This window comes from Hyperoodon ampullatus (assembly GCF_949752795.1).
Source record: "Hyperoodon ampullatus genome assembly, chromosome: 9".
NCBI lineage: Eukaryota > Metazoa > Chordata > Mammalia > Artiodactyla > Ziphiidae > Hyperoodon > Hyperoodon ampullatus.
The window spans coordinates 17,864,219-17,879,242 of record NC_136922.1 but is presented as its reverse complement, the minus strand read 5'-3'; the positions used below and the strand labels follow the sequence as shown (position 1 = coordinate 17,879,242).

At 41.4% G+C, this 15,024-nt stretch overlaps 1 protein-coding gene across 2 annotated transcripts in view; it reads right to left on the bottom strand.

The window, feature by feature from the left end:
• The window catches only part of POU6F2 (POU class 6 homeobox 2), a gene marked incomplete at both ends in the record, with an annotated part of 471,443 nt that overhangs the window by 41,974 nt on the left and 414,445 nt on the right, over window positions 1-15,024 (bottom strand). For both annotated transcript variants that reach the window (XM_079711059.1, XM_079711060.1), the window contains one exon: window positions 9,997-10,143. In XM_079711059.1, the coding sequence (XP_079567185.1) occupies window positions 9,997-10,143 (147 nt within the window). The remainder of the gene's footprint in view (window positions 1-9,996; window positions 10,144-15,024) is intronic.

Here is a 15,024-nt window from a genome sequence, read left to right as displayed (position 1 = left end):
ATGGTGTAGTAAATGGTACAGTGAACATTTATTAGGAAGTTGACTGCATCTCATGTGTGAATTTGATGTTTTCACCTCTCTGCTTAACCATAAAAATTGTTTGCAGAAAAAGCTGATATTGCTCTAGAGGTGCTAAGTCAAAATTCAGCACTTCCTCTCTTTCCTTGCCCCTGACCCAAATCAAGTTTAATTTTCATTCTTTAGTTGGAAAAACTGAGACATAAATAGCTTCTACTTCCTTCCCTGACTTTTTACTAAAAACTACTAAAAAGAGAGCCATCATCAATAGCCCATTGCACAGTCTTTGTGATACTGGATTTGGTTAAAGTGATTTATCAAATAAATAACATTTCCTCAATTATAAGACCCCCACATAGTTTGCATTTGTAATATTTGTGAAATTAGGCTGCCCCTAACAACTGATATATCTGTTTAATGTGCTAATATTTTCTTCCATTACAAAAAAGGCTGTTATTAAATTGATGGTGTAACTTAAGATCAGTCGTTTCTTAGACTCACAATACAGAATTATATATTTCTCTTTTTCTTACCAAGGGTTTACCTCCTTAGAGGGACAGCTTCCAAGGGGAAACATCTAGCAATGTATAGGGCCTTGCCACTTTGGGAGCTTAATCAATTCTAAAATCATCTTGCTGTGTCATACCACAAAAAGCGCCAGTCAAGGATTCACTCGGATAGCGTTTCCTCCTTAGCTCTGAAAGGCTCACTTTGGTGAGCACCCATATAAAGCACAGACTTCTTTCTTCATACTTCATAGTTGTCCTCATGGCTAGGATGCCTTGCTGGAAGGCAGGGGCCCTACAGTCCCTCAGATCCTAACGCCTTGAGGCTGATTTTCTCTGGCAAGATGAAGCAGAGATCTGAGGTCAACTTTTCAAGATCATCTCATTGCTTTAGAGACTTCCCTGCAAGTACTTCTCTGGTCAGCAAAAATAATAATGGTGAGAATTCGATTACAATACTCTGTATTTATTTTGGCAAGATTTATAGCTCTTTATAGCTTTCCAGTGTGTGAGGATTTATATATCTTCAAGAGAAACTTCTGAGGCTGATAGGGCAAGAATTACAGTTCTCGTTTGTAGATGGAATGGTGAAGCTTCTGGATTTGTGACAAACCTATGGAGCATCTAGAAAACGAACCTCAGAAAGTGACGGAGGTGCGGGAGGATGGGTGTGGACTTTGGGCTCGCATTTCAGTTCTGCCACTTACTAAAAGGTATCATCCCAGGGGCACTTCCCTGGCAGTCCAGTGGTTGGGACTCGGGGCGCAGGCCGAGTGGCATGGCCAAAAAAAAAGTAGTATCATCCCAGGGAGCTGTCTTAACTCTCCCAAGAGTTTGCTCATCTGCATAGCTGGGATGATCAAACCGGTGATAAAGTGCCCAGTGGGACCACAGATGACACCTGCCCCATGGTGAAACCTCAGCGCGTGGGAGCTATTATTTCCATTATTCTTTTCTAGAAATCATTTAGCCTAAAGGAACATTCAGCTTAAACCTAGCACTGCTCTAAGACATAAGATGGTTAAAGAGTTTTGCACACTGAAATAAATTCCATGAACATTAGTTAGTGATATTATTTTGCCGTAAGTTTGCACTAATTGGAATGTAAACTATGCTAGTGAAACAAAGATTCAAGAAGTCAGACTAGCTTTGAGGGAGCTTGGAGTCTTATTAACTTATGGCCTGTCCAGAATTGCAACTGTTAATTAGGTTACTTCCTTAGTTAATTGGTCCCTTTCCTATTTTTAGCCAGAAGGGTTGTCCAACTGTCTGGAGCCAGGCGTCTACACAAGAACACATTTCCGTATTTCCAGGTAAGTGAAATGCTCATGGAGGGAGAATTAAAAAAAGAAAAATGCAGTGGCCAGAGAAAAAAATGTGTCAGCACAACAATCCAAAGCTCTGCTTTAGATGAGAGAGAACTTGGTTCTCTCTGGCTCAGTCCTCAGAGGTGAATCCCCCAAACTGGATTTTTCATTCTGTTTCTGCCCACCCCTTTAACTGTACAGGACAGACCGTCCTGCTGAGTTTTGCTGGGGGAGGAAGGCAGAAAGAAAGATTTCTGAGGGTACTTAATTTTCCAGCTGTCTTTTTTAAAAATTAATTTTTATTGGAGTATAGTTGCTTTACAATGTTGTGTTAATTTCTACTGTATAGCAAGGTGATTCGGTTCTACATATACACATATCCCCTCTTTAGCTGGCAAGCTGTTTGGGCTGACGACACTAATGGGATTAACCCTTTCATTTTAGAAATGCAGGCGGTAAGGAGGGGACCAGAGAGGGAGAGAGGGGTGACCTTTCACCCGGCAGCAAAGGTTGGGCTGAACAATTCACTGTCACAATGAAGGACAGAGCCGCGCTTGTGCTGATGGCCCTGACCGGCTCTGAGACCTGATTAGGTCCCGCGTGTCAGCAGCTGAGCCACTGCAGAAGCAAGGCCTCCCATCAAACCCATCTCCTGCGAGGACCCCTTCCCGCTGACCGGTCACTGCAGGTGACAAAACTCCAGACAGCGCACCGCAGCGGAGGGTCTGGGGGGCCGCCTCACGTTTCTCTGTCTGCCCTCGGTGCTCGGATTGCAGCCCCTGGGAGTTCTTCTGAGCGGTTTGTGATCCCTTCTTTCCGCAAACGTGCAATGCAGGTGTGTGCACTCAAAACAGCAGCGCAGAAATCACCGCGAAGCCCCCGTGGCGGAGCGGAAGCTTCCTTGGAGGCGGTTCCTTTTTGATTGAAGTCATTGTTTCACATTCAAAGACGTGGATAGGGATGCGTGTAAGTTACCTCCTGCAGCATTTCCCAAAGTGTAAATTCTACAAGATGGCGAGATGGCGGGTGGACAGGGAGTTTGGGAAAAGCGGGGTTAAAAACGTTAAAGGGGTTTGGGGCGCGTCCGGTCGGTGGGGCGGGCCCCCTGCCCGGCCTCATGCATATTCATCAGCTGCTGCGCCTCCCCGCGTCTCACCGGGAACCCCCTTTGCGCGGAGTCCTGAGGGGCACACTTAAGGACACACTGCTTTAATGCAATGGCCTCTCCTGAAATGAGGAGATAGAGCTCTTAACTGGGCTCAAAGGGGAAATCTGATATGTTAGTGGAAAGACTGAGGTGGTTTATTGTGGTCACTGTTTCATCTTTATTACTTGGGTAAAGCCAGGGTAAAATTCGTATAATGTTACTATCCCCATAAACATAGATTTCCCAATCTCTAGAATGAGCGGATTGAAAAAATGTTATTCTATTAAACAATGCTAGTTGATATGTATTTCACTAATGTGATTGAATTTTTACACCTTTAGAAAACTTCATATAATGTTTGCCAATGAGAAAATAAAATCTTTTTTTAAAATTGAAGTATAATTGCCTACAACACTGTTAAATTCCAGGTGCACAACATAGTGATTGGATATGAGAAAATAAAATCTTTTGTCGGACCGTTTCGGATTTTGGTTTAGAAAATATGGCCAAACCCATTCGTTGAGCTTATTACATACATAGATTGTTCTGTTCATAGTATGGGGGGGGGCGGGAATATACATATGCCAACTCTGAATTTTTAGATACCGACTCTGAATTTTCAACAAATTGATTCCTATTTATGGAAAATATCTAAATAATATATTCTATTTTTGTATTAAAATGGTATTCTGTAATATGACCTTGTAGCTTTTTAAAAAATCAATATTTTGTAGTAAAAATGCAAAACTTGCACGAAAGGAATCACCACTTTTATCACAGTAATCACCTGGGAAAGGGAAAGAGAGGAATGGAAGGTGTTTTAAGCTCTTAGCTGTTATCAGTAATGTTTCATTTCTTTTAAAAATAAACAATAGGGACTTCCCTTGAGGTCCAGTGGTTAAGACTCTGTGCTTCCACTGCAGGGTCTGTGGGTCTGATCCCTGGTCGGGGAACTAAGTTCCCCTATGCTGTGCGGCGCGGCCATAAATAAAATAAAATAAAATAATAAAATAAATTAAAATAAAGTAAAAATAAGCAAAAGAACTGAAGCTTGTATGGAAAAAAGTTAATATCTAGGTGGCTGAACAAGGATGTCTTTTGTGCTATTTTTTATGTAAAAAATTATCTTTTGTCTATACATTTAATGTGTTTCATTATAAAAAATGAAATGCAAGAGTACCTGTGAAACTCCCTAAATTTCCAATCAACTGGCTTTAGCTGCATACGTCTAATGCGTTGGTTCTAGTCCCACTGTCAAAGCTCCACACTTGATCTCCGTTGCATAAAGTTTAAAATTAGTTTTACTAATGTGGGCAGTTGTGGCTTTGTTAGTTCTCCTACACAGACAGACCTAATCAAGCCCACAGAGGGGCTCAATGGACACGTAAGTTCATTATATCTCAATCTTTTGGCTAAGATTTGCATTTATTATAACTTTATCTTCCTTCATCTTGTAGTGATTCTCTCTAAAAGACTCTCATCTTTCTATTTAAAATTATGTGTTGAGTGACTTTAGCAAGCCAGAGTTCAAGGTCAATTGCTGCTTCTTCATCCTAAAAAAATAGCTGTGGCATTAATTTATGGATCAATTAATGTAATTTACTAAATGCTTAAGAGCTGTCAGGCACTGTGCTAAGCACTCTTTCTGCTATTATCACGCCTAACCCCACATGAAAAGCATGTGAGAAGTCTTATCACTCCCACTTTGCTGATGAGGAAATGAGGGCCCAGGAAAGCTCTAGAACTTATCCAAGGCCACTGAGCTAGAAATGTGTTCCCATCAGACCTGTGTCCTTTAAAGCCTATAATCTTAGCTACTCTATTGCCTTCTAGAGATGCTATTGAGCTTATTATTATTGTAATTCTGAGGGACATCCCAATGTCAGCATCAAGTTTCTTCCATTCTAAGACACGTATTTCTCACCACTTTGGAAAGTTATGATATTGGAATGGTCTTCCACTTGGCACTGGTGGTGGTCCTACCTCTCCATCCACCTCTCCAGCCTAGGCTACTGCTAGGATCAGCAGATTGTTTTACTTTAATCATGGCCTTGTGGTCATTTAGGAAACAGCCCCTAACCTACAGCACATCCTTCCTTCTGGCCAAACCAGCTGTGCTCAGCCATCGTTTATTCATATCATGCTGTGTGTATTCTTGGGTAACCTGAATGGGTAAGTCCTTTTAATTTTTTTTCTTCTTTTTATATATAAAAGAGTAACGTTGTTTAGTTGATTTTTTTTTTTCACTTGACTGGCTCTTTAAAGACTGAAGGAAGGGTTTTTGACTTGCCTTGCTGCCACTTACGAAAATTTCACAGTGGTTGAGAACTAATTTCATCAGGAAACATTCTGAGCTTCAGTTAAAAATGTAAAATGCTTTCTTTAGCCCCAGGTTAAAATAAAATTTCATTTGCTTTTACTTTTCTGCAATAACGCCAACAAGGAGATATTGCCAGGGGCTCGAGGGAAGCCAATTCTATAGCTAAACAAATCGATGGTAAATCTACTTGCCAAATCCTGAACATACCCACTGAATAAGCGTTAGGAACACACACACACACACAAACACACACACACCCCTATTGAACTATACAGGGTAAGGATGAGATTTCCCTAACGGAAATTAATGTCCTTCTATTAAGATTCTCACGTTCTCAAACTGCTCACACACAGCAGGTTTGTGTGCACAGTTATAAACCGAAAACACACAGCTTCTTGATTAATAATAACAGGTACCATTCACTGAGTGATGGTACTATTGAATGATGACTATGTGCCTGACCCTGTTCTAAGCCCTTTAGGCCTAGAAGCTGATGCCATAATAATCCCCATTTTTCGGATGCAGAAATTGGGGCACAGAGAAGGTAAGTCAATTGCCCAAGGTCTCACAACTGGTGAATGGCAGTCTGGTTCCAGAGCTCATTCTCTTTGCCTGTAGGCTGTACTGCCTTTGCTGTATATCCAAACCAAAGAAAGGTTTCCAGAAAATACTAGACAAACTCTAAACCATGATGATAACGATGATAATTAGGATAATCATTTATTGAGTCTTTGATGGTGTACTCAGGTGCTATGGTAGGTTTTTTTCCCCACACATCTCATATAATCTTCATAATCTAGGGGCTTAGTTTTGATTATTTTTATTTTATAATGAAACCGAGGCTCAGAGAGCTCAGGTAATTTGCCTAAGGTCACAGAACTAGTTATTGTCTGACTTTGGATTCAAATGAGTCTATAGTTAGCGCTCATGCCATTGCCTACCTTCCATACCCGCGTGAGTTCCTGATTCAGTGAACAAAGAGAACCAAAATGTTCTTCTCAGCACTGCTACAGCCCTTTTCAATTTCATTATCATTAATTACCATTAGAGGGGCTTCCCTGGTGGCGCAGTCGTTGAGAATCTGCCTGCTAATGCAGGGGACACGGGTTCGAGCCCTGGTCTGGGAGGATCCCACATGCCGCGGAGCAACTAGGCCTGTGAGCCACAACTACTGAGCCTGCGCGTCTGGAGCCGGTGCTCCGCAACGAGAGAAGCCGCCATAGTGAGAGGCCCGCGCACCGCGATGAAGAGTGGCCCCCGCCTGCCACAACTAGAGAAAGCCCTCGCACAGAAACGAAGACGCAACACAGCAAAAATAAATAAATAAATTAATTAATTACCATTAGAACACTTGGTACCTTCCCACCTCAGAGTGAAGCTGCGTGTGATATAATTTTAAAATACTTTAACATCCCTGGGTAAGATATGTGCTTTGTGACTTTAGAATGTATTATTTTGTTAGAATTATTCACTCTTTGGACCAGTGTCTGACTTCTGAATTAACTGCAAATGAATGGCAGGGTTAGAAGGGTATAAAATGTCTGAAGTTTTTCCTCCATATTTGCTCATAACTACTAGCTGGAAAAAAAGAACATAAAAAATCCTTAACTATATCAAAATTTACTGAGATCCAGTAAATGGAAACATAGTCAAATTCCAAGACAAGGAAGCAAAACTACAGTCCCAGGTGGTGGGATTTCTTGTTGAGAGTCTAAGGCCCTAGAGCTTGAAGGAAGATCCGGGCACGTCTCCCTGTGCGGGCATCTGCCCAGCCAAGGAGGCAGACCTAGGACCACCTGCCCTCCGAGCGCGAGCCACTAGCTCAGTCTGCCTCATAGGGGTTGTGTTAGAGTTTTGAAGATGAGGCTCTGGTTTAGGAAGGTTAAGTCATTGCCCTAATGTCATAAGACCAAAAAGCGGTGGAGCCTAAACCCACTCCCAGGCAGGTCAGAAATCAGTCAGGGCTCTTAACTACTGAGTAATCCCACTTCGGTTTCCAGGGAGCAGAGAGAATCTTAGCAGTGAGCTAGGATCAGGGCCTTACTGATAACACAATGCCCCTGCTTGCAATCAACAGACCTACCATAGCAAATTATCAGCGGAGTGAAACACGCTTTTCTAACTTAGGTTTAGACTTTAATGCTACTACTCCCAGGTGAACTTTCAAATTTAAAAAAAATAGTTGATGTCAAGAACTCAAATGAAAGAATCTCTAAATATATTTAGAGTTTTCTCTTTGTATCTTTTCTGGGAAAGCTCCATGGAGATTTTTAAGGAATTGAAAATGGGCTGCATGTAGTAATCCTAGTTTACATGGTATTTTGAACACGGCGTTAACCTGATTCCAATGTATTCTTACCTTTTGTACCACATTAACACAAGCCAAAGGAGTACACACACACACACACACACACACACACACACACACACCCCAAATAATATTTGCCTTTTGGGGGGTATAATTTGACTACTTTGTAAGGCTCAAATAGGTATCTTTGTGCCAAGATGTGCAGGGCATGCACATTTTTCTGGGAAGATGATGGTGTTTATATTACAAAGATTAAAAAAAACCTATAGTGCTGCATCAATGTGGCCAATTCCTCTACTTTGGAAATGGGAGCATCTTGGTCTCTTCTTGCACTAGGAAGGGGACATGATGCCATTGGGACGTGTCTAAAACTCTCAGACAAGACTTTATAAGTGGCCATGATTGATTTCTCTGTTAAGTTTGCTTTACTTTAGGAGGTTTGTGTATCACATCAAATCAACTATTGTAACACAGTTTCTAAAATAGAAAAATTAAGGTTAAAATCAACTCAATTTATGCAGAGTGCCAATCAAGCTTCAACTTTGAAGCCCATTTCCTTAGGGGTACTTGTGGGCTGGGAGCCCCTGGGATGGGGGCTGGCCAAGGCCACATAAAGCAGAGGTTGTAACTCTAGCCCCTGAGAAGGAGGTGGGATTTGTAACCGGCAAAAATGATCAGCCATTAAATCACCAGAAGAATAAACTAACAGTTCCTTCTAAACAATAAAGCATTTTCTTCATCACAAATATTCAAGAGGTGGGGCATAGTGGTACATTTTACTTGGACATGGAAACAAGAAAAATCAGAGGGAAATACACATCAATGGTTATGCTGTCTATCTTAAACTCTTAAAATTTACATTTCAAGGGTCGGCTGCCTGGCAGGAAGGAAACAGGGTGTTCTATTTTGGGCACAACTCCAGGAAACAGCTACCAGGACAGACCTGATCTGAGTATGACTTATAGATATTATAACCAACTTTTCCTCCACACCAATACCCCATCCCTCCAGAAATCTTAATAGGCTTTTGAGAGCCTCCATTTAGAGCGGGCTGCATAAAATGATCCTTTGATGAAAAGGGATTGGAACAAGGGTTAAAGTCGACATTGAAAGGTGACCGTGGAGGGCACGGTGTTCATACATCCCTCCTTTAATATGTGTGGTGTGCACCTGTGATAAGATGATTCATTACTTGGGGCCGCTCTTTGACAAGCTCCATCGTTCAGGCCTCAGGGGTTCTGATGGGACAATCCTGCACCCGCCCAGGAAATGTAACAAGATCAGCTTTTTTTTTCCCCCTGGGATGTGGATGGAGCCGGTTTAGCTTATAATGCATCTCTGTTTACTCTTTATGTAAAATAAAGCAAGGTTCAAGACACCTCAATTCCTGTTCCCCCAGAGTAGGCCAAGCATAGAGGAGTAACCTCACTGCTGGGTAAATAACCCTGGGAGGAAAAATCTCGGCAAGGTTGCAAGCTCCTTCTCTCTTGTGTTTCATCATCAGAAACAGCAACATTTGAGAACCAGGTGTCCTACCCAGCGAGGCTGGGCTCTGTGTCAGGCCTTTGAATAGAGGGCACCCCTGACACCATCGGCTTCAACCTCTTTGGCTCTGCATGCAGCCTTCAGGTTTACTGGGGTCTTGAAGAGGGACCACCTTCATCAAGAAGCCCCGTCAGCATCTTGGTGGTCACGACGCGGGCACATGAACAGTGTGAGGGAACAGACGTGCCTGACGGTGACATGAGCAAGGTTTACTGGCCCTAGCAGGCTGAAGTAAATCTACAAGCACACAAGAGACTGCTGAGGTCTAGTGAGAACCAGCAAGAGGCTGGGCACGTCGGCGACTGGCGGTCTTGGGATAACTCTAACTCACACCTTTTCTTTTTTACCTTTACAGGACATCCTGAATTGTTTCCCATCACCTCCCCATACATCCAGAAATAGCTTTCTTAAGGCTAATTTAAAAACCTTAGAGCAATTAGGGAAGGAAACTTACCAGTCTCCTCCAATACCCAAGTTTCCAAAAAATGAAAAAATCAAAAAAAGCAAAATGGAAATCTTACTTGCAAAATGTAACTGATTTTTCTTAGAAAGAGTCTCCCAATCCTGAAAAGTAATTTCTTCAATTAAGGTCATAACATGAGTCAACGTATAGAAATAAAACCAAAATAAAACTTAGTAGACATTCTAGGGGAAGGAAAAAAGTCTTGCTTCTAAATTAGAGAAACACCTCCCAACCCTTCTCTTCTTCTTGACGTTGTTGGTCAACATTATATATTTGCCTTGAATGGCTGTGGTTACATATCACTGTCATGCAAAAGAAATTCATTTCTTTTCCGAGTTCAATCTGCCATAAAAATTCACTCTTATTCCCATCTCCCACTCACCTGTCCTTGTGCATTAGTAACTAGTTGACCCGTGACCCCCTGCAGACTGGAGAGGGCATTGCCAAAGGCCTGTGAACTTGCTATGGAGCCCATGGCTGCTGCTGCTGCAGCCGCTGCAGCCTGACTTGCTAGTGGATTATTAACCAGCTGCAAAGAGAGAAAAGATCAGGGTGAAACCACCAAGACACGCACAGCACACGGAAACAACATTCACTTGTGGGGGGAAGTTATCGCTCCAAATGGCTCATGCAAAGGGCCTGGGGAACATTCCCTCTGAAGCTGTAGGGTTTGGGAAAGGTTGGAAATGAGGTTGGAAGGGAAATATTCTCCATCAACGCTGGGCTGCTGAATGGAGCCCGGGTTTGGGAGTCGCCCCAGGAGGGAGGGAGGTGGGCCCCAGGGGTGATGTGGGACCTTAGGATCTTCCCAGGTGGAGAAATAATTTTGGAGAAGTCCCTGGGTTTTGTTTGCTAGACTAAATAAAACTTGGAGAAAAGGTCTTCTTTGCTTGAGGCAACCAGACTGAATGTGGGATTGAAACAGGATGGGAGTAGGGGTGGAGGAGAGAAAGAGATTTTAGGGGTTTATGCAAATGAGTTTATCATTTTCATTTGTGAGTTGCAGTTTCATATCTGGTAAGGCAGAAGCCTCACCCCACGTCCTTCTCCAAGGATGAAGGAAACCAAAGTCAGGAGAAATAGAAACCTCCATCCTCTGTGCTCTCAGAAGCTAAGTCTAGGGTTGGGACTTTTGGGGGGGCTCACTTGAACCATGGGATTCAAGGTCAAGGAGAAAGGTACCCTGGTGAATGGTCAGGTTGGCATCAGCTTGCTGTTTTAGCTCCTATACGGCCCTCCCTTGGCCTCTTTGCTGGGACAAGAGTGAGCTAGGGAGGAATTTGACAGGGGAACAGTGGTGGGGGGGGTGGGGAAAGGGGGCTGTGGAGAGAGCCGCCCAAGGAGGAGGTTATGGCTGCCAAATTTTGTTTTTCCGTGGAGGCCAATTCAATATTCTTTATCCTGCCAATTTTCCAAGTCACAGGTTTTCAGGCCTTCTGACCATGAGGCAGAAGTGTAGCTTGAACTAAAATCTGCATTTAGGTTAATGACTAGATATAAATGCAAGAAACATTTAAACTATTTTCACAGTAATGGTTTTGATACATGAATTTCATTTGTATTTATTCTAGGGTGTTATTTTTTCCCATATAGTTCCTCTCAAGTACAGCAATTGTTGTGTATAATAATGCATTTTCCATCACCAGTTCCCACATCCATGAAATTCCTGCATTTAGCAGAAACCTGCCAAGACTAAGTAAGACTTGGTAGAAAAAATTTAATGCCATACTTAATTCAAGTCCTAGAAGCTCTTTTAAAGATGCCTCTTTTTTTTTTTTTTTAACTTTCTTCTTTACTTTCTCTTTACTGTCTCAGTTTCTCGTCTTTTTCTTTCTTTTCCTTTTTCCCTCCCTTTTCCTCTCAAAACATATTTTATTACTTAATTCCTTTGGAAATTTGCCTAGAGTTTATGTCATCTGATGAGGATGGAAATACTAATTGTCAGAGGAAATATCAAAAAGGACAAGAATTTAATAATTCTCCCCCATTAATGTGATATCCTTATCTTATTGGTTTCTTTATTCTTTTATAACAAAATTTCACAGCACTAGTTCTACAGTAATTCCATTGACCCAGCACATTTTTTTAGCAATGAAAATCCACTTTCAGCTCATTACATTGTGTCTTTTGCCTTTATCTCTCTCCTAAAAGATAATAATGATTTTCTTTTTAAGGAGAAAAAAAATTCTCATTCATTAGCCTAAAGAGAAACCCTGTCTTATCCCAGATTACCACCATGGGATTTAAAATTCAGGTTGGCCTTGATCTTGGTTTTCTGGGGATATCTGTACAGTGTATAGGAGGCAAGTAATGGTATATGTTGAATGGAAACTCTCCTTGTTTTTGGCTTGACTCCCTAAAGTGAAAGAGTTTATAGTGTGTTCTTTTTTTTCACTTCCAAAGTGGGAAGACCACTTGAGGAATACCTTCCCCAAATGGCCAGGATGGACACTGCCCAGTGGTACACAATTCTCAGGTCATGTGCCGGTTGCTATGTTTACATTTCTTTTCATGCAATACGAGCTGAAATCATAATGAAATTCCTGAATTTCAGGGAGCTCTCAAAATAAGCTTCTTAATCTCAAAGAAAGATTAAATTATGTGCAATTTGGTTTTAATGTTGAATATGCAATTTTGCCCACTAATTTTGAGTTAAACATTTAAATCAGTACCTACAGAATGCTTTCTAAAGAAGATAAGACAGTGCTTCCTATTTAATGAAGAGAAAATATTTTTAAAAATTGGAAGACATTTCCCTAACATCTAGGTCAATCAAAAATTCACATAGGAAATTTTGGAATTACTCTCTGGATACCATACAATAGTGTAGATGAGAATTCCCAACATTTAGGACACTAGTGTGTTGTTCAGCAATAGTCCTATGTAGTCGCAATACATTCAGGTATTATATAAAGGATAAACTGTTGTTCTGAATATAAAACAAAGCACCTACTTAAAATCAGTCTCTGGGCCTTTGTGTTATGGGGCCAGGAATGGGAATACTTCTACTGTTTTGGAAGATTGCTTCAGCGACCATGGATGTACAGATTTTATTTTTTTAACGTTTACTTTCTCTATATCTCGCTCCTAGATTGAAATCCAATCTGTTCCTGTTTTTGCAGCCTTTCTCTCTTAATGAAGCAAATGCCAACTCGATGGCTCTCTTACTTGCATCCCTAGGTCCTTGTGAAGGGTGCAGGGCTCTGGGGAGATGCCTTGCTGGCCTCTGGAAGCAGAGTTGGAAGTGAAGGCAGGGGAGTGAGTGGTATATACAGAGAGCAGGTACAAGTCAATCTGTAAGCTGACAGCATTTCAGATGGACCATTGGTGTTGTCGATGGATGCAGCTTCCTAAATATCTTTTGGCTTTTCTGTCTGGGACTGCCAAGGCAGGGATGTAATATGCATTAAGATACATGGCAGGGATGGGGGAAGGGATGGTCAGGAAACCATAAGTGCTCTCTTCATCACCTTGGGTCATGTCACTCTGTATTGTCCCCAGTCATGTCATATTAGCAGCGTTCCTCTCAATACTTCTTCTTGATGGGAGATTTGGAGAGTGGGGAGCCTGGGCACAATAAATGCCCATAATGAGCATGTTAACGTTCTAGGACCAACTGGATACTTTGAAGGCACTGCCAAGTGTATGCCTTCAGATCTTTCATTGCCAATGTACCTAAGCAGCAAAGGATCGCCCAAATGAGGTCTGGCTGTGCTACATTCTTGTGTTTGCAACAGACCAGTTCGAAAGACATGCTGCATTCTCGTGCACGCTTGTTTATAAATGTGGTGGCTCTCAAGGCAGGATTTGCAGAGAGAGAGTCCTCATGTCACATCCAAATGGATTCTGGGCCTTGACTACATCAAGCTATAGTTCTATAATTCTCAGATAGTCTAAAAACCTACTAATAGAAACACTAATTCCTTAAGACAGCCCCCTGAATTTTTGAGAGTAAAAATAACAGGATAATAAAACAAAAATAGCTTTGTACCGGTAAGCAAAGCCTTCAAACCTCACAGAGCCTGCTCTATCCATCCATGCAGTTGAGGGCATCCGCTCTGAAACCAGACCGCCTTGGCTTGTGACTTTAAGTAAACCATGCTTCCTACTCTCATAGGTTAAATGGGTGTAAACAGGGCACCACTGTTCACAGAGTTATGATGAGAATTAAATGAGATAACATATGCAAAAACGTTCTGGAATGATACTTGGCATATATCATGTTCTAAAATAGTGCTAGCGATTACCCTCACAGTTCATATTGTGCAGCAGGGTTTTGAACTGATCAATTTGTCAGAATTAGAACTCACCTCCACAAACATCTTTTTACTCTGGAAGTAATGTGAACACAGTAACTGCAGTCTCCATTTTTATACTTTAAATTGTACTCTCTAATTTTATTTTGCTTATTTTAAAACAGTAGCTTGAAGAAAGCGATTAGCTAAGTAATGTGATTGTTAGATGAGGTGAGTTGTATCATTGAAACAATAAATACGGGGTTTAAAGATATTTCAGACTGGAAGGCATCTGAAAGAAGGAGTTAAAGCATGACACCACCTGCTGGCCTCTCATATTTGATCATGTATGGAGAAATTTATAGAGAAAGCAGTGTTTTGATTCTGAGGCCAGGGTAGGTAGGTGGAAGAACAGCAAGAGAAGACCTTTTTTTTTCTGGTCTGTTTTATCTCCCGCTTAGTTTACAACATTTGTTAGGGTTCCAGAAGGACACCCATTTTGCAGTTTAATTCCTGCCTCATGTCAAACTATGGTGAATGAGTCTATCCTACAGTTGTTAATTTGATAGTGAAGGCATGCAGGAAGTAGATTCATAAAAAAAATTTCCCTTGGGATTTGCAATGGTTGATTTCTCCATTCACGTATTGATAGGGATACTGGGTAGTCATCTCATAAGGAGAATAAATCCATATTCCCAAATCCATAGTGCTCTATGCACATCCTTATTATCTGTGTACACTAAATGGTGGTGGAAAGAAAAACTCTGATACAGTTTCTCCAAGGAGGACTCTCAGATGGTGTCATCTGTGTGACATCACATAAATGTCACCAGAGATAATGTGGTGGGGTATCCAAATCTTGCCCCGTCTTCTCTTTCTCTGAAACACTCACATTCTACAGCCTGCTAAAGAATTCAGGTTTCTTGAATCTGAGCCTTAGTCGTCACAATATTGTTCATGAAAATTTGCTGATTACATTATTCTATTAGTATAAATCTTATTTACAAAAATACAGCAGCATGATGCAGCGCTTTGGCTATAGTGCTATATTCTATGTCTATGTCTTTGTACCAGGAGGACCTTATGAATGCAGCCGGCTCAAACCTTTCTTTGGAGCGTAATTGCTCATGATCTATAGTTTTATCATTCTCCTCATGAGCTATGTGAATTTTATA